We start from the raw sequence: 27,278 nt of genomic DNA on the forward strand, positions 1-27,278 counted from the left end.
AGGAGATTCTGAAGAGCATGAGTGGGACAGCAGTCCTAAACAAAGATGTGTGGGTATGACTCACGTGTGATTGAAGCTCTCCAGAAGCTTCCCACCGGGGCCCTGGCATCTGGGGGAGCTACCCCCTACAGCACAGTGAACTCGTAAGGCTGCAGCATAATCACTGTGGCAACGTAACGTGTTTATTTGCCGATGATAAATTGATGAAGCAGTCGTTACCCTTAGTTGAAGAAAATCGCAAGACCTCCCAGCAAGTCTTTGATTTCGAAGCGAACGAATTACCCCTTGGAAAGCAACAGCCCTGCACGAAGATCGTTAGTCAGAAGATTGCTGTTCCTTGCAACATCTGCTGTCTTGCGGGCTCTCTTGATGCCTACATCGAGCACCAAGTGTTAAACGAGTGGCTACGCCTGCAGCCCCCAGTGGGGGGAGCACCCAAGCCAGGACCACGGGCACTTACCTATCAACTCCTCGCGTCAGACACAGTGGGCAGGGAACCACCATCCTGGAGCCGCCAACCTTCCCTCCTCCCCAACAAAGACAGCAGAACTTAGGCAGAAATAGACCTTTAATGAACTATACAAAAAGTTACCCCGGTCGTTCCCTCCGGATCGGGCGAGCTCAGCAGAAGAGGCGCAAGACTTTGCGGAAGAAGTTCCTGAACTCGGCGTTGAAAACGGTGTAAATGATGGGGTTGACGGCGCTGTTGACGTAACCCAACCAGGTGACGATGCTGGTGACCTGAGTGGGAATGGTGCAGGACTTGCAGAGGGCCCTGGTAATGTGGACCACAAAAAATGGTGTCCAGCAGAAGAGGAAAGCACCTGGCAGGAGAAAATGGAAGGGAGAAAGCGTTGTGTTAAAAAGGGTTGGAGTGAACGAGTGCAGAGCTGCGATCTCTCCACGACAAAAAAAATTGGGGCATCTCCCTGGACATTGGTGAAGAATAGGTGTAAGTGGTGTGTCGTTTTTAAAACATCAGGAGTGGCAAACGCCGACAGCTGAAGCAAAGGTTGAATTACAGACACCGTCTGTATGTTTCTCCTCGGGAGAGGTGCTACTCTGGATCTAAGGGACATGGAGGGACGCGCTGGACCAGGTTCAACAAAACCCTGAACCCTACAGGACCACGCAGCACATTTCCCACCCAGCCTGTGCCACTGGCCACTCACCAACAACCACCGGCAGCACCCGCATGGCCTTCCGTTCCCGCCCGTTGATCTTGGCCCTCTTCTGACTGTGTCCTGGCTGTGGGTACTTGAGGTGTGGGTAGGAGACAGTCTGGAGCCCATTGCTCATCACATAGTCCCCAGAAAGGGGGTGCTCAGGGTGGGCATAAGAGTGGTACTCCTCTGGCTCCAGGCCGACCCGCTCCTTCTCGATGAAGGGTGAGGGGTGATAGAGCTTTCTGTTGCCCCCGTAGATGCCACCCCTTAGCTTGGCCTTCCTGGCTTCTTCCCAGCGCTTGAGTCCTTGGAACATGGCGCAGTAAAGCACCAGCATGACGGGGCAAGGGATGAAGAAGGAGCAGATGGAGGAGTACACGATGTAGTTGTCATCCTCCAGCTGGCACAAGCTGGGGTCCCGGTTTGGGACGTTGTTGAGGCCGAAGATGACTGGGGATGCCACAGCAAAGGCGAATATCCACGTGGTGGAGATGAGGATCAGCTGCCGCAGGTCGATCTGTCGCCGGTTGTAGTTCAGCGGGACTGAAACAGCAATAAACCTGCCAACACAGGTGGGTCAGTGCTCACGTGGAGGTGGCACCGCTGGGAAGGCAGGCGAGCGGAAGCAGCATGATGCTGGGACACAATCCTCCTCCTCTGGCGTAAGGAGGAGGAAGGCACTTACCGATCCACGCTGATAGCACAGAGGTTGAAGATGGAGGCCGTGCACAGCATCACATCCATGGTCATCAGGGCATCGCAGAGCACAGTGCTGAGGGACCACACACCACCCTGAAACTGAACGACAAGATCCTTGGGTCAGTAGGTGCCTTTAACGTGCAGGGAAACAGCTCTGTATACATGTGTGTCAAAGCTTGTCCCCCTGACTCCTGCTCTTGCGTTCGTGGGGCACCTCTGTACCCCGTGCTGGGTACCAGGACTGAGGCCAGGGACCAAATTGAAGGCTTCTCCTCCTGGCTGCAGCCTTGAGCAGCACCACTGGACGGAAGGCGTCCATTGGTGCCACGTTTCTGAATCGGCCTTTGAGACAGCTCTGTCTGGTGCTCCAGCAGAGAGAGATAAGGGTTGAAATTCCTTCAGGGCTCTTCCCCAGCTCGAAGCACAGTCGAAGTCTTGTCCAAGTGCTTTGGGTCTCCCTGGGCTTTTTGGGTGTCCAGTGACTCGTGCGAACTTGAGGTTATTGACATTCATGGTCCTCGCCATTCACATTTCCAGGAGCAGACAACTCGGCCCGGATTAGTATCAGGCAGTACTGATGTCATGCACAGGATTATGATTAGTGGAGCTGCAAAGCCAAAGTAGACTCTGGAGAAACTGTCGGGCTATTTTTACATACCCATCTCCTTGAGAGGCCGCAGAGCTTCCAGAAGAGCAGTAGAGTCAGACCCGAGTATTTCATTCGGGCTTTTCTCTGGGGCAGACCAGCTGCTCCAAACGGGATTCGGGAGCTGAATCCTGAAACACAACCCTCACATTTCTGCCAAAGCTTCACGAGGATCCTGACCAGCTTCGCTGGAGGAAAGTCTGACTCTGGGCTGTGGTGTTCAGGACCCACTTGCAGTTTTGAGGAATGAATGGATCCTGAGCAGGCCCGGAGCTGCCAGGCTGCTGCACCTCCCAAGGACACAGCCTTTGCTGTGGGGCTCACGTTGGGTGCTCCGAAAGTTGAGCACCCCCACAAAATGTGCCCAGATTGCCTGTGGTGGAGGAGTGACTTTGGATTAGAGGCAGAGCTGGCTTTGCTGGGTCATGTGGCTGAGTGGTACCTCATTACAGCAGGTTGCAGAAGATTAGCCCATCAAGGTACGCAGTGTGAAGCTTTAGGGATCACAAACAGCTCAAGCCGCCCTTAATAAGCGCTGCAGAACAACTCCAGTTTCTTTCCTTCCTTTCCAGTTGTCTGCTCATTTAGTCATCTGCTTCCAAAAGCGTCCTGAGTGCCCACGGGAAGCTGACTGCCTCTGCTCCTGCTCTGCGGGCAGAGTGCCTGCTGGAGACAGTCATCTCCCCCGGCCTGCGGAGCTGCTAAAGCTGTGTTTTCTCTTTTTCGTAATGGCTTACACGGATCTTAGTGGCAAAGATGTTTACATAACTGTACCTCACGCAGCTCCTGCCAGCAGCTTCCTGGCTCGGCCCCATTTCACAGCTCGGGCAAGGATTAGGGAAGGAGCTGAGTGGGGCAAGGCAGGTGGGAGGCACACGCTGAGCAGCGTGACTACGGACTGGAAGCTCAGGTTGGAAGATCAGAGCTGACAAAGGATGGCAACGTTTGGATTGAGGGAAGACGAGCTTTATCACATCCATTCCGACACTCTTCCTCGTTAAGGCCCCAAGGGTTAACCTGAGCTGCTAAGGCAGGTAAATGACACAGGGCAGATTAATGAGGAAAGAAATACAATCTGAAGAACGCCCGACAGCACGCACTGAGTGCTAGAGAGACTCGTCTCGTGGTGAAGGCTGCAGTGTGGGGAGAAGGTCTGCAGTGCTGGAGCTTTCCTGCATGCCCGGCTCTGGGCTGGGTGCTGGTGTGGTGTGCCACTGGCTTGTTTCTGAAGGAAGCAGTGGCACGAATGCAAGCTGAACTCAATCTACAGCTTTCACATTGGCCTTCAAGTGGGAAAAAAAGAAACCCACAGCGTGGAACTGATGGTTTTGAACTGCCACTGAAGTGAGTGCACTTAAAGGAGCACCGTTGCTAAGGCACAGGTAGGGCAGGTCGGGTTCCTAAAAGTCACCCGGGGCTGACCACCCATCCCGAGCACCCAGCAGGAGGAGTCTGTCATCCCCAGGGGACACCCACCATGCTCCAGACAGGGTATGTCAGCCAGGGACAGGCAAGGCGAAGGGAAGAAGAAGGGAAGAACTGTGATCAGCAAGAAGAATGATGAAAATACAGAGGCTTTGTAAGGACCAAAACTGAAATCAAAAGTACGCAAACCAAGTAGTGTGGTGGGGCTCTTCGCAGTGCAGGGGAAAGAGGGGGGAATCTACTGCTCTCTTGTTTGCCACTGGTGCCTATGGGTCCCCGGTGGAAGCTGTGCCTCTAGAAGAGCTCTGAGGAGACAGAGGTCGCAATGTCCCACCAAATCCTAGGGCTAGGCAGAGAGACCAGGAGCATCCTAAGCTCTAATCCGCTGCCTTCCTTGCTTCATAAAGGCCCAGCCCTGTCATGGGAGAGGAGAGGAGACACTCAGGCTGGGACTTGGCCACTGTGATCTTGTGATGTTTCTGAAGGACAACGCTCTGCCCCACTCACATGGACAGCCCCTTCCATCCCTTAGGGTGCGCTTACAAACCCCGTAGCAAAGAATAATCACAAGGTCAGGAAGGTTGACTGACAGCCATCCTTTCGAGCCCCCAGGTACAGCTTTCTGGGGCTGCTCCCTCCTCGTGGCATTACATCTTGGCTCTCCCCCCATCTGGAAAGAGATTCCCCTGTCTTCTACACCTCCAGCCACAGCAAGGGTAGGTGCAAAAAGTCGTCTCTTTCGGCCCACGGGTGCTTTCTTCCATTTGTCTGGGGACTGATAGAGCCACAGTGGGAGCGGGGAGAGCCACATGCAGGTCCAACAGATCCCTCTGAAATTGCAGGCAGATTGGTTGGGCCAGGGAGAGGGGCAGCAAATCTCCCTGCAATCTCAAAGCATCATCAGTGCTCAGGCAGAACGGATTTGTTTCACAGCAAGGTGCAAAACCACTCAGGCTCGATAGCACCTGAGCTGACAGCTCCTGCTTCCCTCTCCCTCAGCCGTCGCAGTCTCGGAGGGGAGCGGGTTTCAGAGGTGACTCGAAGTCTCCCAAACAGAGCACGCCAGGCAGGAGGAGCCCTGCAGGAAGCCACCAAAGCCACTTTTCAGGGTGACCTCATCTCTAAAGCGGCAGCATCCCCTCCTCAACTTCGCCACGGCGACAAGTCCTGGCTCAGCACCTCACCAACCTGCTCACCTCGCCGGCACGCAGCGTGGGGAGCTATCCATCCCTTCCTAAACTGGGACGAGGGGGGGTACCCGTAGTGGTGCGGAGCCGCCTGCCTCCACCCCCAGCGCTCCTTGCGGCACGGGCAACGCCAGCAAGGAGAGCTCAGCTCCCCCGAGCATCTCTCACCTCGGAGTAGACGTAGAGGGGCAGGACGAGGAGGGCGAGCAGCAGGTCGGCGACGGCGAGGCTGACGATGAAATAGTTGGTGGTGGTCTTGAGCGCCCGCTCCGTGCACACGCTGAGGCACACCAGCCCGTTGCCCCCGACGATGAGGAGGATGAGGACGATGCCCAGCACCAGGGCGGCGATGTTGTGGCCGGCGGGAGGAGGGGGAGGAGGAGGAGGAGGGGGAGAAGAAGGAGAAGGAGGCGGCGGAGCGGTGCCGTTGCACGGGGCGGCCCCGGTGCTGCCGTTCCCCATGGCTCCGGGGCATGGAGCCGCCGATCCCCGGCTCAGCCCCCCGCGGGAGGGAGAAGCGGAGCAGCTCCGCCGGCTCCGAACTTTGCGAGGCGATGGGAGGAGCGGGGACAGTAAGCGGCTCACCGGGATACGGCGAGGGATGGGGGGGGGGAGGAGGAGGAGGAGGAGGAGGGCTTTGAGGTCTCCTCCAGCCCAGCCGTGCTGTGGTTCTGTGCTTTCTGTACGCTGAACGCATCTATCTTCCCCTTGTGGTGAGCCCGGCCGCGCTGATGTGAGTTGGGAAACGAGCAGAGGGCTCGGGTCTGAGTGGTAACTGCAGTCCTTCTGCCTTCCCACAGGGATCAATGCCATTTATCTAACCCGCTTTAACACTCCGTTTATATTAATTATCTTGATTTTCCCTGTGGGTTAGCACAGAACGGCTCTAAAGTCTCAGTGTGGAAGACCAGTTTAATCCTGGAGTAGATTAATCGAATGTGAAATGAAGCTTTTGACTTCCAAAAGAGAGCAGCTGTGCAAAGGGCTAATTAGGACAGCTCTTCCACTGCAAACTCCCAGGCTACAGCAGCACTCGCCCACTGCTTCTGAGTCCAGCAGTTCCTCTGTGCCTGCTGCCCATAGCATGCCCTAAGCAAACGCAATCCCCAGCTCCACGTAACCAAACGCAGGCCAAAAGGTTTCAGTGGCTTTGCTGTGAGTGCCCCCAGAAAGCTTCCCGTGTCCAAATCTACTGGCAGAGAAGATGTGTCACCTTTGCAGAAGCATCGCGTGCCAGGGCTGGGATGTTTGAGTGATGGATGGTGAGTATTTAAGAGCACCTCGGGGCTGTGAAGGACACAAGGGGTGAACAACGGCACCTTCTGCCAGCAGGACCACCCCAGCTTCACATAAGACCAGTCCATCCAAGAACCATCTGCCCATACTGGCTCTTTCTCTTGTGCCAGGAATAGAGAGACCCTGTGTGTAAATTCGCACCGGGTCTGCAATAGCGAGGCTCTGGTGCTCAGTAAATTCCAGGTCCTTTTCCTTTCCTTCTGCGCAACCGCAGCCTGAGGCATGCAGGGGGCTTTGCTGGAGAGTGCAGTGCCACCCTTGAGCTCCCAGCTTAATCCACATGTGTGGGAACTGTTGAATCAGGGCCTGAACCACTGATGGATCACCTGAGGCAAGCACTGAGTCAGCCACAGGAGCACGGGTGAAGGCAATGCACCTGTGTGATGGGAAGGGGTGGAGCCTGGCTGCACCTCTCCCAGCCCCCATTTAAGGGCTGACCACCATTGGGGCAGGTTCTCTTTCTGGAGATTGCTCCTTTGGGGTTTTCTGCTGCGAGCCTAGGACGTGGGTGAGCGTTTCCTTTTATTTTGATTGTCTCTTTCCGTTGTGATAATCTCTCTAAAATATGCAATCTGTAAAATGTTTTGGCTACGGGACTGCTCGGCGCTGTTCGTTCTGTTGATCACACACCCTAGCAGGGAGGCTAAGACTCCCCAGGTGGGGGTTATGCAGTCTGGTTTGTTAATCAGTTCAATGGCCCAGGGAGGTGGCAAGTGGGACTTCTCTCTGAGTGTCAAAAAGACACTTTGAACTTGTATTGCTGTGGTTGTTCATGGAAAAGGAGAACAAAATCACCTGCCAAAATCTCAGTACAGATGTGCCTGAAGTCAGCTGTTGAATAGCACCCTGATAGCTGGGCGACGCATCGCTGGGGCTGTCTTAGGGTTCAGAACAAAGGGAGGAAAATTGAGAGCTTTTATGGCCAATCCTGTTCCTTTTATTTGACGTATTGAGCTGAGTGACTCTCTGTGAAAGCACCATCCGCCAAGCCGTCCTGCTGCACGATCTGCCTGTAATGCATTTCCAAGAAAAGAGGCAGAGGCAGCATCCTGCCTTTCAGGTTAACCTTCACCAGGGAGGGAAGAAGGTGGCAGAGCTCTCTGGGCTTCCAGGCTCCCTGAGTCCCCCTCCAATCAGCTGCAGGGCTTTACGTACATGCTGAACAGATTTTCTGACAATTAACGTTCTGGCAAGCGATGCTAAATCCATGTAAGATGTAGAATCTCATGCATTTTTTATGGTGGTTAGTGGTGGGACAGAAACTACGGAGAGAACAGCTAGATGTGCTGTCTCTTTTTGCTTATAATCACATCTAGATGTTTCTGTGGATGCCTGGCTTCAGACTGAGCCATATAATTGATCTCATGCCAGGATGTCCTCCTGAAATACAAGGGCTTGTGTCGTGGGGCAGATCAAATTAATGTACTTGAGGAGCCCCTCCTGCTCTTGAAGCACCGCTGGACTTACTGGAGCTGCTCATTAAGCTCCCGAGGAGGAGACCTGCGTGGTAAACATGCATGGAAAGGCACACCTATGAGCAACGAGAGCCCCAGAAGGAATCTGCTCATCTCACAAACCCTGTTCAGGTCCCTGACACAGAGAGGGATGCAGCCACGCTCACTGCTGGCACCACACACCTGGAGCAGCTGGGCCAGGCTGCCTGCCAGCTGGGTCACGGAGCATGTTATCTTTATAATTAATTCCCCAAAGTGCTTTCTCCTCTTCCCCAGACGCAGCAAACAGCTGCAGGCTGAGATTACAGATGCTGATGCCAATTAGGGCTGTGGCAAAGCCAGGCGCGTGGGGAGCATTAGTGTGTAGCTCTGCTGTGGAGATCCTGTGCTCGAGGAATGGTTCTCCTTCCTTCTCCCTCTCCTAGGCTGAGACTTGAACAAACCCCAGATGTTTTTCATACTGGGCACAGGCGGGTGCGTGCTCCCTGCTCACAGGGGGAGTCCTTTAGGGTTTGCTATGCTCAAGAGGCACAGGGGAAGCCGACAAAATGGAGAGGGAACAGAGCTTTCCCCTTTTGTTTTAAGCACAAGCCTCCAAAGGAACAGAGTCCACCCTGGGATGGAGGAGCTGGGTAGGCCTTTTTCTGAGGTCCCACTTAGCCACGTGATCCTAGCTGTCCTTCTCTCTCCATTTCCCCAGGCCACCTACAGCTGCCCCTGCTGCATCCCTCTCTTCTTTGCAGCCAAAACTGTGAATCAGGTGGTAAAGATTAAAACCACTCTTGAACCATCCTGAGCAAGAAAGGAGTATTTGGAGGGCTAAGTCCATCAGTCAATCTCCTTATTCCAATTAGGGTCCTTTCTCTTTCAGGTTTGTAATCTCTCTGTAGATAGCAGCATCGTGCCCAGGCCCTCGGTGTGGGGGAGGGCTCGCATGAAAGGGAAAATCCTTATGGCACTCGTGGGCTCACGCACAGACACGAGAAGAAAAGATAAAAAGAATGGGGGAGGTAGAAGTTCCTGAACACCCTGTAAGCTGATTAAGGGCTATTTTACTTTTACGTAGGAAGGATTTAGCTGTGCAGTTCCTAGTACCATCTGACCTCAATAAACTCCCGTGCCATGGGTACGCTGCTGGCTACTGTCACTGCCTGTGCTCCTCGAGGGTGGGCTTCCCCTCGGCGGCTTCATCAGGCTTGCACTGGCATTGCTGGACCTGTGTAGCAGGTTAAATGGTCTCTGGGAACCTTCTCAGCCTGTTTGGGTCCCTCCCTGTGCAATTTGTGCAGTCACTGTGGCGATTGGGATTCCTTAATGCGGCTCATCTGTGTGCAGGTGTGTCAGTGCTGAGCAGCACCGTGCCTGGCCTCGATCCTTTCTACCCCATCACCTTTTCCCTCTCTTCCACTGCCACAAGGCAAACTCTGTTCTTTGTTGCCAAGCAGATAAACCAGGTTCCTCCACTTCTTTTCTCCCAGTCTTGTCGCTTTTCTTCCTCCTTGATCTTTTCCTTTCTCGCCTGGCAACACCATGAGCCCCATCCGATCCCGTCACCACCGATACCATTATAAAATCTAAATGCAGGAAATAAGATTGCAACGTGCTTCCAGACATCTCTACCGTCACTGAGGACTCCCAGAGCTGGGCTGGGTGCTCAGAAGGAATCTTATTTTTAGTGATTAATTCTTCCCAGCTACTTCATACAATATAAGTAAATTGAGAAAAGATGTAATCCTCTCTCCCCCCTCCCTTCGTTTCTGTGTCACCTGCAGTAGTAGTGTTTGAGAGCTCCAAAACCCAGTGAAGGCAGGGAGTATACGCAGGGTGTTTCTGTGCATGCATCAGTGTTCTCCCTCCTTTGAAACTGTGACACTCTCCTGGACCTTTAGCAGTCGTGCCTGTGAAACCACAGCCTGAGAAACAATGCCATGTCCTGTGAAAGCCCCAGCAGTCCCACTGATCCAAGGGAGTTTGCCCTGGGAAATGCTATTGATAGTTCAGCCAGACCGTGCTCACTGAATCGTCCGGCTAATTGCCAACAAAACCCAAGCCAGAATTAAGTACAGAAAGAAGAAGAAGAAAAAAAACCCAAAACCAAAAAGGGCAGAAGATGAAGCTCCTATCAAGAAGTAATTGAAGCCACGAGGAGGGATGATGGTGGCAATCATAATGAATCCATTGCTACAGGGATGTTTGCCCAACAAATTACTGTGATTACACGCACAAGCGGAGCATCAGCAGAAATGCGGCCCGCTGATCTGTTGTGAATGACCTGATGGGTTTGGAGAGTAATTAAAAGGACGTTTCAGCCCGGATGCGTTATTTGCTGTTGACAACAATTACTCGTATTCGTATCTTTGCCCAAATAATTGCTTGTGATAAGGGCTGTGGATTTATAGGGGGCTGAGAAGTGGGTCAGTGAGTTGGCTGAGTCCTGAGCGAGCGCGGTGCGGTAAGTACTGCTGTGCTGCCGTGCTCGGGCTGGGTGGGCTGCCTCTTCCCTGCTCTCCAGGCTTGGGTGGCGGATTGCTGAGCCATTGCCATGAGGCCGTGCTTCTCATGAGCAGTCACACGGATAATAGAAGGAGCTTTGCCTCTCTGGAGCAGTCAGAGGAGAGGACAAAGCCCAGGCATCAGCTGGGTCAGAGACACGTGGTTGTGAGAGCCCTTTGCAAGTGAGGGAGTCCGCATTTACTGAAAGCCAGCATCACTGAGGAAGGCAGTAAAAGCTTGGGAGTGTGTTGTGGATGCTAAACAGTGCTGCTGTTGTGAAGCTGAAAAGCTGCCTGCTCCCTGGGTCTGTCTGATTACAGAAATTCAACAGCAGCCATTATTACTGACACAAAGGAGAAATTCCCCAACAGCCGCCGCCGTCATTCTTGAAATGTCCTTTTATTGTTATTACTTTTCGATTCCCTCCCCTTTGAAGCCAAATCAGGTGGGAAAAACAAAACCAAAAGCATCAAAAGCATGGGAGGTGAAGCTCACGGATCTCTAACCATGAACCACTTCTGCAGGAGCTCTCTGCTCTGCAGCCCCCATTAAACGTTTGTGCCGTGGCTTGCAGCAGGTAAATGTCTGCACAAATCCCCTCCTTTGTCCTTCCTCCTCTCACCCCATCTCATCCTGCAGCATTTCTAGGGTTGAAAACTGCCCCAGGGGTGTGGGAAGAAGGCGTTCAGGAAGTCGATAGTCCTTTAATGCTCTAGTTTCAGGCTGGAATGAAAGCAAATTGGCAGAACTTTGATATCAGGTTAGCAAGGGGTGCCTGAGAATTTCCCAGAGAGTGGCCAAGAACGCAAAGCCTGATTCTTTGCAGGACATAGAAGAGCATTACGGATTAAAGATAGAGCATCTGGGTGCTCCCTGGGGAAGTGTGAGCATCCTCTTACCGAGGCACAGAGCCACGAGAAGAAGTTGGAAGTAAAAGGGAAGAAAATGCAATGGCTTGTGATGAACAAAAGGCAATTTTCTTTTTATTTCAGTAAGAAAACGAAACACTAGGTGCCGTTGTTACTGAAAACGTGTGTTATTTCTTTTTTCCCTCTTGGAAGATTAGAGGAGAGACAGATAGACGCGTGAGGCTTTTCCTTCCCTTGTGTGTAGGTGAGTTCTTTGTTCCAGGCCAATTTTTTTTTGCCTGATAATTTAGAAGGGGAGAAAAACAGATTTCTCCTGAGCATCCTGTAGGTATGTTGCTAACTGTCATTGGGGGAAGTCTTTCTAGGTGTTTGAAATCCTCTCCCTGACGACCCAGTTCTCACGACGCTTATGGTAGAGAGGAGTTTATTCCACAGGGTAGTACCACCAATGAATTATCTCATATTCAAGGCGTGTTATACTGAGTCCAAGCACAAACATCATCTATGAAAGGCACCCTCAGGTCCAAGCTCCAGGTCGGCGTGCTGGTCCTGGTGGTGGAGCAACAGCTGCGAAGGCCTTACAATTTCCTGGCAACATGAACGACTTGAATTGTTCATCTTTCAAAGCAATGCTGTCTTTGCTGGCAGGAATTCCTGCCCTACTAAGTTACAGCTGTGTTATTTAGGTAGCTCTGTGGTATGTGAACTCTGCCACGGATCCAGGTTTCACCAGTCTTTGTGCTTCAGTTCAGGAGCCAGCATGGTTTCCTTGATGGCTGGTCTGGGTCGGTTGATTATTCCCATGGTCGTCCTATCTCACTTCTCAGCATCTCTTCCATCCCAGGAGAGGTAAGCATTCCTTGTGCCTCTGCTTCCTTTTGCTTCAAGTCTTTCCTTTGGAAGAGTCTGCTAGCAGTAAGGCCAACCTTTTATCTTTCAGAAGTTGCTGCTGCTTGGTTGTAGTTTTATTTTGCTTCCCCGGATTGATTTAGTTAAATTGAATGTTGGAAACGTTCTTTTTCTTGCTTAAGTGTGGCCGCATTGATTGGACTTCGTTGAGAGCTAAAATCAGGACCCCAAAAAGATCAAACCACATTGGAAAAGAGGCTCTTGGGTCTGTTGTCCCGCTAAGTACTTGGTAAAAGGGCAATTAACTCTTTCAGATAGTTTAAATAGAGCAGTTGAGGCCAGAGTAAGTAAAGGTCTTGGGCTGGAGGACAGAGCTGAGACCCTCGCAGCCCTTCCACGGCCACTACCACTGCCTGGCCTTGCTTCCATAACGCTTCCACTGCCGTAGACATGCACTCAGTTTTAAAACAGTGTCTTTCATCCTCCTCATCTCTAGGACCGAGAGACATGCTGATGGGCTTTTCCACAGCGAGCTCAGCAAGATGAATGACAATGCTTACGTCCAGGAACTAGTGAAACACCTGGTGGGCCTCAAGGAGAGGTAGGGAGGAGCTGAAGCCACTCTCCCAGGGCAGGGAGAGTGGGGAGGTGGGATTCCAGCAATGAATGGGAAGCCCGTGGGGCTGAGCATCCTCCAATTCCAGTGCCAGCCTCAGTGCTGGCCCCATCCGGGGGATGCTGAGGATGAGAGGAGACAGAAGGGGAGGGATGTGGATCTCCCGAGCGGTGGAGAAATTTCTGAGTGCTGAGATTAGCTGCGTGGCCGGGAGGAGCAGTCATTCTGTTGTCTTTTTCCCACTGCAGAACTCAAAGGCACTCAGATGGATTGTTCACCAGCGAATACAGCAAGATGAGAGGAAACGCTCGGGTTCAGAAATTTATCCAAAATCTCATGGGCCGCAAGCGCAGGTGAGGGTGGGAATGGGAAGGCAGTGTGGTCAGTGCTGCCTGACAGCTCTGCGACGTGGACTGCCCAACGGTGCAGACCTTGGGCACACACAGCCACGTCTTCCACTCAGTGCAGTGTCGGTCAGCTGGCTAACGGGACAGGCTCCTGGTGGGTCACCTTCCAGAGAGCAGTGGTGGTCACCCTTCTTTATTATCACTGTCCTTGTCATCCTTTATGTGAAGCAGCAATCCAGGCCCGCTCAAAACAGATGCGCAGGAGAAGGAGAAAGAAAACAGCAGTGAGGACCTTTGCTATATGTGGCTGTACCAGAGCTTTCTGAACAGCAGGTAGGTGTGCTCTGACAAAAGCTGCACTCTCTGGGGCGGTTTGCAGAGCTAACAAAGCAAACGTTTTGGTCAAACTGCAAGGTGGCAGGAAGATGTGTGCGGTCTCAATTGATTTTCGTGTCTGCATTGGTGGCGATCTCTGTTTCTACCTGCTGAGCCTGCCTGGCACCCGGTTGTGCTTTATCTAGAATAATGTTGACATTGAGATTTACAGCTAAGGTGTGCCACATAAAAGCCAGTAATGAAAAATAATAAAACCCGGGGAAATGAGCTGAGGTCCTTTTCTAATTGTGAAGTTGTAGTTCTGGACGAAGCTGATTGCACCGTGCATGGGAAGGCCCCATCCAACCGTTCTGAATCAGGAAATGATTCAAGCACACACCTCAGGATGTTCTACCCCAACATCTGGACGTTGTGTCTTCCCAGTGGAAGAGTCCCAATTGTCTTCAATTAGACACCTCGCTATAAAACCACTGAAAATAGGAGGAATGAGCCAGCTATCCATGTTGCCTAGGATAATGAGGGATGGTCACAAGGCTGGAGTACCTCTCCACGAAGAAAAGCTGAGTGAGCTGGGGTTGTTTAGCCCGGAGAAGAGAGAGCTCAGGGGAGACCTTGCTGTGGCTTTTCAATACTTAAAGGGGAGAGGAGTTGGACTGGATTGTCTGTGAATGCCCCTTCTACCCCAAACCATTCTGGGGTTTTATGATTCTGTGGTGAGATCAATCATGTCATCTGTACATCTGTGAGGTGCGTGACATCACGTAGCAGCAATCTGCCTCCAACCCCCCATCGTACATCTTCTCCTTATTGTGGTCTCTGAATGATGCCAGGTGCCCTTTTCCTGTGTTCCATTCCCACAGAAATAACTATTGTTCGTTGTCCCCCTCCCCACAGCCACTCGGAGAGCGATGCCAAGGAAGCTGCTGCAGTTACCAGCCAGTACATTTGCCCCCTCTGCAGATGGTGACAGATGTTTTTGACTGAAGGTGAAAGGAAAGCTAACGTTCTGTCAGAAACAACCAAGGAGAAACAACCAAAAAACCCAAAAACCAACGCAAAATGACAACCAACAACAATAAAACCTTAGATAATCGAGATTAAAAAGCATGCTGGTGTGAACTGGTGTCAATAGGTGGAGCTTGTGCAAAGCACATCGCTTCTGCTGTGTCAACATCTGACTGCCTACTGAGGCCCAATGAAGATAGGTTAGCTATTTGCTTTGGCTAGAACTTGGGAAGCACAGTGAGGATGGTGCCTTCGTTAGGTGCTGGGCCATTAGGGATGCAAGGTAGGGGTGAGGAATGTTCAATCATGCTTCCCCCACTACACAATAGAGCTACACAATAGAGGTGCACAATAGAGGTGCACACAGATGGTTCCCACTCCTTTCTGCCCTCATAATTTACTGCCCAGCCTTCTCAAAGCCACCGAACACAAAGCTCTGCTGGGAGGAGTTTGTTCCCATCATTTAAACATAAACATGTGTTATGGTATTTTGCCCTGAACACGAGGTCTTCTGCCAGGAGGTGCTTTAAATACTGGATGCACGCAGTGCCTAGCATGCATTTCCACATGATAAACACCAGGACTTCCACTCCCTGAGATACTTTCTCAGAAAATGGTAGACTTCTGCTATGGAGAAAAGACATTCCTCCTGTGTGTGGGAACTGCTGAATCAGGGCCTGAACCACTGATGGATCACCTGAGATGAGCACTGAGTCAGCCACAGGAGCACAGGTGAAGGCAATGCACCTGTGTGATGGGAAGGGGTGGAGCCTGGCTGCACCTCTCCCAGACCCCATTTAAGGGCTGACCACCACTGGGGAAGGATCTCTTGTTGGAGATTCCCTCCTGTGTGGAGTTATTGGTGAGCCTCGACCATCTGCAAAAGGTGAGCCTTTCCTAATTTACTAGTTGCCTTTATACCACGTGGATGAGCCAGAGAAAAGTATACTGTCCACCTTCTTTATTCTGTGTGGGTGTTATTCTTTTGGGGTATTCACTCCTGCAAGGCTGCAGTGCACATCGTCACAGGAGGAAGTACTGACAATGTGCATGCCAACAGCTGGGAACGCAAGCAAGGCAATAAGAAATAGCCTTGTTGGTAAGTCAAACTGCTATTATGTCATCTTCTTCTGAGAACACTTATCAAACAGAAAGAAGTCTTTGCCTTGAAAAGAGAGACTGAGGTGCAGTGATGTCATTTACCTGGCAATGAAGGTTTCCTCCCCCACGACACTATCTGGCCACGCTCTGCTCAGTGACATAAAAGATGGTGGATCGTGGTGGTTATTTCCCTCTGTTTAGATATAGGGAAATTAAGGCAAAAAGGTTAAACAGTTTGGCCAAAGTCCAGCTTGTGTAAATGATAGTGTGACAAGGCAGTAAACCACAGCCTGGTGCTCTCTGCGTGGCGCCCTGTTTACCTTCTAACCATTTATTATTTTTATTTTTTGCTTCCAAATGCATCCAGACTATCTGAGCAAGTGCTGGCAGGCCCTCTGAGCACTTATTCACTTAAATCACTCCAGACTTCTGTCTTCTCCAACCAGCAGAGTCCTCTAAAAGGATCTGCTGCAGCACCTGACAAAATTCTTGTTCAGGAGCATTCACCTGTGTCCCACCGTGTCTTGACACGGTGCTTGACGAGGAGAAAAGGACAGGACAAGCACCCCAAGGTTACACATCCTGAAATGTTTCAGCTTTTAGTTCTGAGCTTGTGGATACAACTGCACCAAGACAGAAAACAAGCAGGGAAACCCACCCTGGACAAGTGCTCCGAATCTTCCTTTGTTGCTAAAGGCAGCTGAAGGGAGAAATGCCCCTCGAACAAAGCAGGAACCAGATCTGATGTGTTATCGTGTCTTAAAAGTCATCCGGTGAGATGAAGAGGCAAAGGTCGAAGTGCAGCAGCGCTCCCCAACCTGCCTTGGTGAAGCAGCGAACGCGGAAGACGCTGCGAGAAGAGGAACGGGGATCAGCTTGATGAGGAAGGGGAACTTCTCTGATAACTCTCAGCTCACCATGGATGTTTCTCACCGGCTCCTGGCTCCTGTGCTCCTTCTGCTGCTCTCTGTAACGCCTGGTTCAGCACAGGAAGGTGAGTTGTTGGAGACCTGTGAGCACAGAAGAATAACCCCCGCGGCACCGGGCTGCAGCTGGCAAATGATTTTCAGTCTTACTCTAGGGCAGCTTTGTTCAAGGACGTTCTCCCCGGTGGTAACCAGAGGGACCTCGGTTCTTTACCTAATTCTAACACAGCGTGAATTTGGGGCAATTCTGTATTTCATTGGTGTGTCGTTGCTGGTTCCTTTTTCCCCAGGATGTTCTGTCTCCAATGCCAATCCGAGTGTTCCTGAAAATAACTCTCCTGGATATGTTGTGACCAGTATCCACGTGGAACAAGGTTTCACTGTGATTATTGATCCTAGCTCGCCAGATGGCAGCTATTTTACCATCCAGGGATCCGAGCTGCAGCTGGTCAGAAGCGTGGACTACGAGGTAAGCCTTCAGGATGTAAGGATCAGGTGGATAATGCTGGGATGTGGTGGCTTTCAGCCTGGGATCTTGGTCTTCCAGGAATTTGTAGCCTGAGTCTAAAGCCCTCAGATAATATCTGTGAAAAATAAGCCTATTTCAGATGGGTTTTTTGTTCGCTGCCAGGGAGATCAGCTCTTTCACAGGCAGAGGATGTGGAGGAGGGGGCTTGCATGATATGCTTGTGATAACTTTCTTTTAATACATCTGTAAGAACAAAAGCAAGCAGAAGGTTTAAAACCAGAAGGGTGACAACTGCGGTGTCTGGAGCTCTCCAGGACTCACGTGAGAGGATTCCTATTTGCCTGCACTGAAATACAGTTCAGAGCAGTGAGGTGATCTTTTGTGTAGCATAAAGGAAGCATAAAAGGTCAGCGTGTTTAGTTTGGATGCTGCAGAGATTTGTATACAGATGGCTGTAAAAGAAAGAAGGGGATAGTTAGATACGCCTGAAAACAAGACAAAGCCCAGCAGCGTTTCTGATTCAGGGAGTTGGTATATTTCTAACATGGCTGGGTTTTTGGGGTGGGTTTTTTTGTGTGTCTGCAGGTTGACACAGTGCTGATAGTGATCCTGACTTGTGAGAACAGTGCTGCAGAGGTGAGTGCTCTTCCAAACTATTATAATGCAGTGCAGGGAGGCACATACATCCCTCACCTCGTCCTAGTGCTTCTGTGAATGGGGATGGGATGGGAACAAATTGCAAACCCCTTCAAATCACACAATCAGAACCACCAAGGTCAGAAAAGTCCTACAAGACCATCCAGTCCTGCCAGCTGCCTATCACCAATAGCTCTCTCTTAACCATGTCCCCCAACACGACGCCTAAACGTTCCTTGAATGCAGTACCATCCAGCACCCATCCAGGTGTGCTCCTGGCACAATCCCCTCTGTCGCTTTGTAATTTGGGATCAACCCCTAAGTCTCACTTTCCTCCTTGATTCTCTCACTTTATTCCTTCTGCAGGTTTACTCCGTGTCAATTATTGTGACCATTATCAATCTGAATGATAACAGCCCAGTGTTTAAGGAAACCAGTCTCACCAGAGTTGTACCTGAGGTAAGGGTTTCACAGAAGCGAGGAGGGCAGTGTATTATCGAGCCCTGTGGGATTAAGGGATATCTACCAGGGAGACATCTTCAGGTTTCATAGAGAGAATAACCACCACGACTTTGTTTCAGGACACAAAAGTGAATTCAACCATTGTAGCCCGTGACGATGTAAGTGCCAGCGATGCTGACCTGGACATCATCTATTATAAACTTGATTCAGCGATGCAGGTAAGCACCTTTCTTCCTTGGGGGAAAAAAGTGTAGCTCTGAAGAAGTGTTTGGTTCAGATGAGCCCCAGAGCTGAGGCTATAGGATCACTGTAAGGCAACTGGTTCTCCAGCAGCTTCTGCCTTTTGCAAAAACCCAAGTGTTGGTCTGGTTAGCAGAGCACCACCACAGTCAGTGTTGCTGATGTTGACATTTTCTAGTGTTCCCAGTTCTATCACACGGTGCGGATTGAACTTTCGCCTAGGATATTTTAAGTCATAGGATTCAGGGAAGTCACGATGGGATGGGCTGTAAATGGATCAGGAGAGATCTTTGAACTTCACAGCGGTCAGAACTGCACTGAGTCAGAGAGGGAAAGAAAGAATTATTATCCTGTTTGTCTACAGAGCCAATGCAGAATGCAGACAACGCGATCAGCCCAAGATTTCAGAAGATTTAATCAAAGGCAAAGGCAGTCTTCATTTTCTCCTTGGTGTCAACCCAGAGGGATTTTGACACAAGAATAACGTAGCACCGAAGCCAGCGTAAAAGGTTGTAGGCTAAAATGCAATGTTAAGCAGACCCTGTTTGGCCTTGCAGTTGTTTCCAAAATTTAGCTGTGCAAGGCCAGCTCTCAGAGGCTGAGACCTCTCTGCTCTCTTTTGTGCATGGATGGTGGTTTGCTTGGCTGTCAGGGACCTAAGAGCGAGGGCTGTATGCAAACTGTTGAGTATAGGAAACAAATGAGGTAGATTTCAAGGAGCTGAGCAGGTAGGCAGGCAAAGCTTGGAGACGAAAACTCAGAGTAACGTGAATTAATCTTTCTGACAAGCCAAGCAGCACCAAGTGATGGAATAGGTCTCACATTCCTGCTCTGCCCACAGCCCCTACTCCAGGTTCCCAGGCTCGAAGGTCTGATTGGGAAGATGAACACAGCACCAAGCAGCATTTTTAACCTATCTGTGATCAAGTCTGCTAGTGGAGCTTTTCTGTTTCTTTCCCCCCACAGGACACCACTGATTATTTTGCCATAAAAGGAGTTAATAACCCTGAAATCTATTTACAAAAAGCGTTGAACTATGACAAATTTAACTTCACAACATTGATCCTGTACGCGATGGTAAGTTATTTCGGAGGAGTAGTGGTTAAGTCTGAATGGGAGGTCTCTGGGATGGCAGGGGGGAGAGTGGTTAGTGAGGGCAGTGGGTTTGGAGCAGCCTCCCACCCCCATAATCACACAGTGATTGCCGGGATGCGACCAGGCCTGCGTTCAGCTCGTCTTTGTCAGCAAGATCTCAGCAGATGATTCACTGCTTCAGCTAATTTGATGTGGACTGCTACGCCTCATACAGAGTGGAGTTAGGGCAGCTAAAAGATCCTGGGCCACTGTTTTTTTTTGTGTGGGGTCTTCTGGCAGTAAAACTTGCTTCGTATATGTGATTTCCTTTTGGGTACAGGACAATACTGAGGGCGTGAACGTAACCATTCACACAGCTACTGCAACAATAAATTTAATTATTGAGCAAGCTGACACCAGACCTCCCTGGTTCCTGCCCTGCACCTTCATTGACACGGACAGATCCGTTTGCATCAGCAGCCTCTATGCTGGGAGAGTCAACATGTCCGAGATGTCGGTAAGAAGGCATGACAAAACGGTATCCCTGATGCTATTAGTGCCTATTAATTGCCACGTGCTGATCTCCAGACATAAATGCAGTCTTCATCACCCTGGAAAGTGAAAGTTCTCCCTCATTCCCCCCAGCAATTAATCTAATCATGTTCAAATAAAACCAGCAGAGCCGTGCTGGGATAGGAGAGTACTGGATAGCATTTGGAGCTGTCGTGTATTACGTAACACTTTGCTTTTCCATTGCAGACTGAACCGCTCACCCTGGAGCCAGGGCCCATCTATGCTATCGATCCTGACTACATTTTAAATGAAAAAATTGTGTACAGTATTGTTGGTGGTGAGTGGAATTTGTCACCTTCTCCAAAACGCATTACTCCCGTGTCTCCTACATCCGTTGGCAAGAGGAGGTACCCTTGGCAGCAAGTGAGAGTCAGGGGCCTGGAGATTTACCCCTCTATTTCTGCCACAGAAAAGCAATTGGATGCATAGTACATTGTGGGTTAAGTAGGAGAAACAGAGAGGTGTACAGATCAGTGATGAAGGAGGCTGATTTCTGCCTCTTATCAATGCAAGAAGGTTTCTGTGTCTAGGCTCCTTCTGTAGTCAGCAGAGAGAAATAAGCGTTTCCAGAGCAGAATGCAACTCCTGATGAGGACAACGTCCCCAATAAATCAGAGAAATCATTTGCTAAGACATAGCTTTCTCTTCACAGAGCAGGTGACAAGGCTGAATAGAGGTACCATGCACCTGCTACTCCCTGTAGCTCAGTTCTTAGCTGTCACCAAGGGGAGCCATGAGCTCCAGGTCACCATGTCCTAAAGGTCTTTCTATTTCTTTAGGGAATGAGGATAATGTGTTCTCGCTGGACGCAGACACGGGAAATCTAACTATGAACCAAGTAGCAACTTCTTCAGATTCATATCGTTTGCAGGTGATGGTAAGTCTGATTATGATGCAGACGGAAATCCAGTACAGCAGGCTTTCTAGGAAGCAGGGATCTTGTCGTGCCAGGAATTAATCACGTTAATAATGAAAGCTAACTTTGTCACATCCTTTTTTTTCTACTGATGAGAGCGTTTAGACCTAATAGTTGACCACTGCCTTGTACCAGTTTTCATGTAAAGCTTTTGCAGCGGTCAAGGCCTTTTCTCTTACGATTGTGTCGTATTATTAAAGCAAGTCAACTGAGTGAGGGTGTCCTGCTGAGTCCCAAGCGTGGATGAGGAGAAAGCTTTCAGGAGCTTGTGTCACAACAGTTAATGTCATTCACTCCTAGAAGCAAGCTCCTCTTTTGGTTAGACTCCCCAGGAAAGGAGTTGCAAAGCACTCCTGCGTGTGTATACTCAGGAAGGTGGGGACTCTCAGGCAGTACCTGAGCTGACCAAATCCCTCATGAAATCGAGCAGACTCTGCCTGCTGGTGCTGAAATCCCAACGCTTTGTTCTGGAGCGTGGTGATTTGTCTCGAGCTGACCCTCGCAGAGAGCCACATCCAGATTTTAGGACTAGATCATGACTCTGTGGACAGCCAGCAGTGGAAACAAACGTAACTACAAGGACCACAACTGTAAGGTCCCGCTGCTGTAACAGGCCTGGCCCGAAATTCACTGAAAATGACAGAAAGAAGAAACACATGGGTTGGGAACGGGTTTTGTATCAGGCCTATCCTTTATATGTCTCGTCAGGAAAAGGAACGTCTCTCTTTCTCCCCAGGCCACTCAAGTCAACGACAAGCAGAAATACTCCATAGCCAGTGTAGAAATTAAGGTCATCAATAAAAGTGACCATGCGCCGTACTTTGAGTCCAGAATCTACGCAGGGACAGTGACTGTTGGTCTGGGCCCAAGAAGCTTTGTCTTCCAAGCTGGTGATTCTTCAAGCCCCCTGATGATAGCAGCACTGGACGATGATTTCCCTGATGTAAGAGATAGAAAATGCACTGAATTCTTCATCACTGCTTCAGCCTTAAAGCAGGATAAGCAAGCATGGGGAGGGGGAGGTGAGGAAAGATGTTGTTTTCTCTAGTGTCCCACGTTTATCTGGAAATCCTACATAGATAAACCATTTATGGTTTGGTCTAATCTGGAGAAGCCGCTGGACTGCTTTCTTCCAAGGACCAGTCCCACTTAGATATAGGTCGGTGAGCTGATTTACTGCAAAACATGTCAAATAACAGTAACAATAACATTTCCAACCTTAACGTTACCACGATTCTATGAATATAACAAGATCCCCTGCACCGGTGTGCTTTGTTTTGTGGCAGTATTACTGAGACCAGCCCAAGCTGGTTAAGACGTGGGATGTTTTTTTGGAGGCCAAACTTTTATGGTACACTCTTAACCTTCTTATCACAGCGTTATTTCCTGCGCTATACATCTCCTTATGCGTCAGGCTATCTGACAAGTCCTGCTGTCAGGCTCTTAAAAGATGCACCCAAAACGCAGTGAGGTTTAAACATTTGCTCTTCTGGTTTTTCAGAAAGTCAACCCAAACATTGAGTACTACATAAAGAACAACACCAATTTCATCTCAACGAAAGACGGAGTCATCCTGACTAATGCGGTGCTGCAGTCACCGGGGGCTGCAATCATGGAGGTAAGGCAACTTTCTTTGTAGCCTTGGCCAGGACTGTGGAAAGAGGGGAGAGTAACAAGAAAGGAAGTAACAAGGGTGAAATTTCATTAGGTAAGGGATAGAACATAAGGCCAATCTTTGCCCCAGCAATTTGTATCACAAATATATAGGGGCGTGGGGAGATGAAGCCATTGTTGATGCACTCTGCACGATAAGGGCTGTAAAACTGTTTTTTCTATCCTTCTGTGGTAAATATCATTAGAGACGAGCTATTTTTCCCTCCACACAGGCTGTCGCGAAAGACACAGTGAGTCTACAGGAGGGGAGCACTGTAATCACAGTGGAGATCACCGCTGCCAAAGGTAGATTGGGCATCTTTTGTTTTCTGGTTCGCTGTTTCAGGGCAAATCTGGAGTCCTCTTTAATGTACCTCTCCTTCTGTAAAGAGGTAACAGTATGCTGACTGACCTCTGCTTTCTGAGGCATTGGTGCCAGAGCCAACCTGCAGTGATCTCAGAGCTCTCCCACCAAGCTGAGCTGGCTTTGATGGAGGCACAGCACAGAAGAAGGAGTTAAGGGTGCTGGAGCTCCACGTTGGGTCTGTGGGAGCTCCATGTTGGGTCTGTGGGCTTTGGGAGCTCCACACTGGGTCTGTGGGCTGTGGCTCCCTAGGAGACGTGATTAAGAATTAAAAATACACCGACGTCCTAAACCTTTACTGGCTTTTTAATGATAAACTGAGGGTGCAATCAAATGCTGAGAGAGTACTCAAAGTCCATTGTCATAAACAGGTCAGTAGGAGGAAAATGTTGCGTTTCATTAATCATTAAACTTTAAAGAGATTAATTTACAGTACAAAATGAAGCTGGAGATCTTCAATAAAGAAACACAATAGCAGCTACAAGCAGGGCAGAAAAGGCCTTCCAGTCTTGGGGGCATTCTAATGCTTTTCCTTCCCATGTCCTGATGAAGCTGGGAGATTTCTTGGGGAGTGGCAAGCGTACAGCAGAGATGAGAGACCCTCAATTTAGCCCAGGCCAGGTAGTGCTGAGTTTCTGGAGGCTCATGCTTGGGTACTGCCCACCTATCATTTGCTCCTGTTTGAATCAGTCTGCTCTGTGAGAGACAGTAGTGGACTTAAGGAGCTCTGTGATTACTTTTCTTCTCATGGGAAGAAAAGGGACTTCCACAGTTGCAAAAGAGCCTGACAGCTCTAGTTTAGGGACTGGAACCAGCTTTAAGCTGAAGAAATGCAGCAAAAATCTTTCCGATAAACATCCTGATGAGAGGATCTCTTCCTTTCTCGTGGCTGTCACTATCTTTGCCTTCATCAGCATAACAAGGGTACGCTACCGTGTGCTCCAGTGGTAGAATACAAAGAAGTCAGATCTGACCTGGCTGTTCGTATATTAACATCAGAGTTGATCCCTCTCTGTCCAGGGAGCACAGTCCTGTTCTTTTTCTATATTCATTTTCTATTTTTATATGCTCAGAGGTGAAGTTTCATATTAAATAAAGCGTTACATTTTCCATACGTGTGCCTGAACGTATCTTAGTGTTGCATGCTGGTGGGAGCATGCAAAGAAGTGGGAGCAGTCAGGATCTCCCTAGTTCTAAATCTGTTTGCCTAACACAGTTGTGCATATATTTGCTTATTTAAATTGTGGGGTGAACATCGTAGTCTTGTAAATGGGTGCTGTTTCCATTTCTTATAACTACATGCAAGTTATAATGTTTTTTGAGTGATACCTCACAAGAAACCTCTTCTTGAACTGCTATTGAATGCCCTTAGATGACATTAAATATACCACTGTCATATCCTGCAGCAAAAGATGCTTCTTAGCCCTTCAAAAACTGTTTGGGTCTTTCCCCAGTGGGAAGCCTTGCCATAGAAGAGTTGGTTGACATTGTTAGACTTCATAACACTGTTTGTTTTTCTTACAGCTGAAACCTCCTCCTCCTCCTCTGATAAGATATACACTGCACAGGATATGGGTATCTTAGGTGGCGTTTTAGCTGCATTGCTACTAATTGCCTTAGTCTTCCTTGGACTGATGATATATAAACATTATGGAAAGACTGTCAAGTTCCTGATAAATAAAAAAGTAAGTGCCTTCTTTGTACCTGGCCCCTGTTGAGAAGCTGTAGACCTGAGCAGGCTTTTAAAGTGTGGATGGGCTTTCCAAAGATTTCCAAATTCGTGTGAAGGCGATGATCCTTGAGGGTTCCTTCCAACTTGGGATGTTCTATGCATTGTCTGCACCTGAGCCACTCATCCCTGGTGCCCTCAGGTCCTTGGTAGCTTTGTAACGTTAATGTATAGTTCATCAGACTGGGTGATGGTCTATGCCTTAGGATGAGGAGTCTCAACTCCCCTGAAAGGAAAACTGACTTGTTTGCAGCTGTGAGGAGCGTGCCTTGGATAGAAGGAATAATAGAATTGCAAATTGTGGGAAATTATCCCGTATGGAAGTCTTTTTTGCTCCCAGAGCAGAAAGAGATCATGTCCCCACAACTATCAATAGAGTCTTGCTGCTATATACTGGGCAAAATCCAGCCAAGTCACTTCAGCCACACTCTCCCAGCCGATTTCTTTTCCTTTCACTATACTCACAAGGTGTCTCTTCTCCTGTAGTTCTCCAAGGAGTTCCCAGGAAGCTATGACAATCAAGCTTATAAGCAAGATGAACATCCAGATCTGAGTGCCACCAAGGATGAAAGACCAGAATATATCAATGTAACCGAGATACAGCAGCCATCATCACTTTTCTTGATGTCTTCTAATGAGCGAGAGATTGATGGACTCTCACAGACTTCCCCAGCTTCCTCCATCATTTCTGACCAGAAAGTGGGAGAAGAGGAGGAAGAAGAAGAGGAAAAGGTGGAAGAAGATACTAAGCACGGAAAGGAAGTGAAATCTATCCTCAAAACGGACAGGAATGAGGGGGACCCAGGATACAAAGCTGTGTGGTTTAAGACCGACGTGGATCCAAGTGGAGAAAATGTTAAAGTGATTAGTGACAGTGCAGCAGATTACGATGATGACAGTGATCAAGATCTCCAGGAGAATGAAAAGGAGGAAGAAGATCAGAAGGATCATCACCACAGAGGTCCAGGAATGTCCCTCGCCTCTGACAGCTCACCATTCCAAACTGCAGATATGTCAGTCAACACGTCTCCCACGTATGACAGTAATGCATAATGGAAATAAGTCTGCACGTCCTCCTCTCCTCAATACTGGGAAATGTAATTGCTTGGGTGAGATGGAGCCCAACTTTCTGCTCAGGGTAAAACTGAAGTGCAGGAGGATAAAGTTGCCTGCTGTGCGTGCAGAGATTAAAGCCAGAAGAGATTATAACTAATTCAAACTTCCGGTGAGACCTTGAAATACGACCTGGGGTTTTGTGTGGGGAAAATATGTCCCATCCTTCTTCCTATTTGTCCCGGGGTCCCCTACATCGCATTTCCTGAGCTGGTAGGTATATCGGAGATGTAGCTGAACTGACTTTGAGGCATTTATCTCAGCTCATGGTGGCAATTTAGTTGTATGATCCAATGCTTTCATCTCCTCCTGATGGGTAGATGAGCCAGCACTGGCTGCTCTGCTGTTCCCTCTAGGTGATGAGCGCTGACGTCAGGTGCAGGGTGTTAACCAGTGCAAGTCACTCCGACCCTGCTGCTGCTCCCATGATGACGTTCCGGAGCTCATTTCAGGACTTGGCTCTGCTCTCTGCACCCCAGTAGGAGCAGCTGGCATGACACACTAGGGGCAACAGGAGTGCCTCTGCAGGTCCCCCTCCTGCCAGAAAATGAATGTTCACGTGATTGGAAGATGCTGTTTCCTCTGCTGCTGATAACCAAGAACTGATTACATGCTCTTTACTGAAGGACCATCTCAGTTATTTTTCTATGTCACAAAACCATTAACTGTGCTGTACTTCCTTGGCTGTATCCTATGTGTAGAGGCAAAGAGATCCTGCCGTTACCCGCCTACAAACTTTCAAGGGTATTTCCAATTCTCTGGACTTTTGGCAGGAATGGATATCATTCCAGAGTGCTAGATGTGGATCAGCACACTGTTTTCCCCGTCCAACGGACTCGAGCTGTTCCTTTTGTCATTGCTGCTGAAGGTGGAGGTCAGCATTGCCTTCTCATGCCTTACTTGCTGTAGATGAAGACCTCTTTGCATCCCCATTTTTTCCATTCACAACGGGCCCAGTAGGCTATTTGATGGTAAAATATCATTTTCAGGCTTTACCTAGAGCCAAGTTGCAGCCCAAAACAGAGGTCCACTGAGAACAAGTCAGCTTGCTCAGCTTTTGGGTCCAGGCTTGAGCTAGGAAACCTGCTAGCCAAGGGGGAACTGACCCTCCTTCCTCAACCTCTCCTCATCTTTCAGCAGTCTTGTCTTCAGCTGTGGTCGTGCCGTCTATTCAGCAAAGCAGGCATGCCATTGCCATTGGGGGTAATGCGAGTGATGCTCTGGTCCAGATTCAACCTTTCCACCAACCAATTTTTTCTCGAAAATGCCAATCAAAAACTGGAATGTTTTCCACCGACTGATGGTATGGCATTTGCACTCTCTGATCTTATCAGCACAAGATCTGTGCTCCTGCTGGTTTTGCTTGAGTAAAAGGTCAGGGATGCATCAGGATCCTGGGTCTCAGACATTTATCTTGCTTGCTAGGACAGCACAGGATTGCAACAATGTGAATGTCCTTCTAGGAAATAAACAACAGTAAGTAATCCTGCCTGTGACCTATGGGCTACTCTCTTCCCTGTTGTAGTTACTCCAGATAAACCCTCGAGGGTGAAACCAAAACACAACTGCTGGGTTCCTCATCTACCCCAAAACTTAAGATAATCAATTCCTAGCAGGCTTCCATCCTCTTGTTT

General features: G+C 49.4%; 3 protein-coding genes across 3 annotated transcripts; 2 read left to right on the forward strand and 1 right to left on the reverse strand.

The window, feature by feature from the left end:
• Positions 1-450: 450 nt before the first annotated feature.
• On the reverse strand, positions 451-5,607 carry DRD4 (dopamine receptor D4). The gene is made up of 4 exons (XM_065729103.1): positions 5,292-5,607; positions 1,852-1,964; positions 1,173-1,726; positions 451-824 (listed from the first exon to the last, which is right to left on the reverse strand). The coding sequence occupies exons 1-4, from the start codon at positions 5,583-5,585 to the stop codon at positions 622-624; spliced, it is 1,164 nt and encodes a 387-aa protein (XP_065585175.1). The 5' UTR covers positions 5,586-5,607; the 3' UTR covers positions 451-621.
• Positions 5,608-11,961: 6,354 nt separating this feature from the next.
• Positions 11,962-14,357, forward strand: LOC136044016 (secretin-like). Its single transcript, XM_065729104.1, has 5 exons — positions 11,962-12,084; positions 12,581-12,685; positions 12,949-13,053; positions 13,276-13,380; positions 14,278-14,357. Exons 1-5 carry the CDS (start codon positions 11,996-11,998, stop codon positions 14,348-14,350), a joined length of 477 nt encoding a protein of 158 aa, XP_065585176.1. The 5' UTR covers positions 11,962-11,995; the 3' UTR covers positions 14,351-14,357.
• Positions 14,358-16,280: 1,923 nt separating this feature from the next.
• On the forward strand, positions 16,281-26,301 carry CDHR5 (cadherin related family member 5). Its single transcript, XM_065755561.1, has 14 exons — positions 16,281-16,483; positions 16,706-16,884; positions 17,470-17,520; positions 17,887-17,979; positions 18,102-18,200; positions 19,189-19,299; positions 19,637-19,813; positions 20,056-20,146; positions 20,649-20,746; positions 21,522-21,728; positions 22,287-22,403; positions 22,672-22,744; positions 24,327-24,487; positions 25,018-26,301. The coding sequence occupies exons 1-14, from the start codon at positions 16,369-16,371 to the stop codon at positions 25,582-25,584; spliced, it is 2,139 nt and encodes a 712-aa protein (XP_065611633.1). The 5' UTR covers positions 16,281-16,368; the 3' UTR covers positions 25,585-26,301.
• Positions 26,302-27,278: the final 977 nt, after the last annotated feature.

Source organism: Cyrtonyx montezumae, unplaced genomic scaffold (genome assembly GCF_038088225.1).
Source record: "Cyrtonyx montezumae isolate F1298 unplaced genomic scaffold, pur_monq_1.0 scaffold_10, whole genome shotgun sequence".
Taxonomy (NCBI): Eukaryota; Metazoa; Chordata; class Aves; order Galliformes; family Odontophoridae; genus Cyrtonyx; species Cyrtonyx montezumae.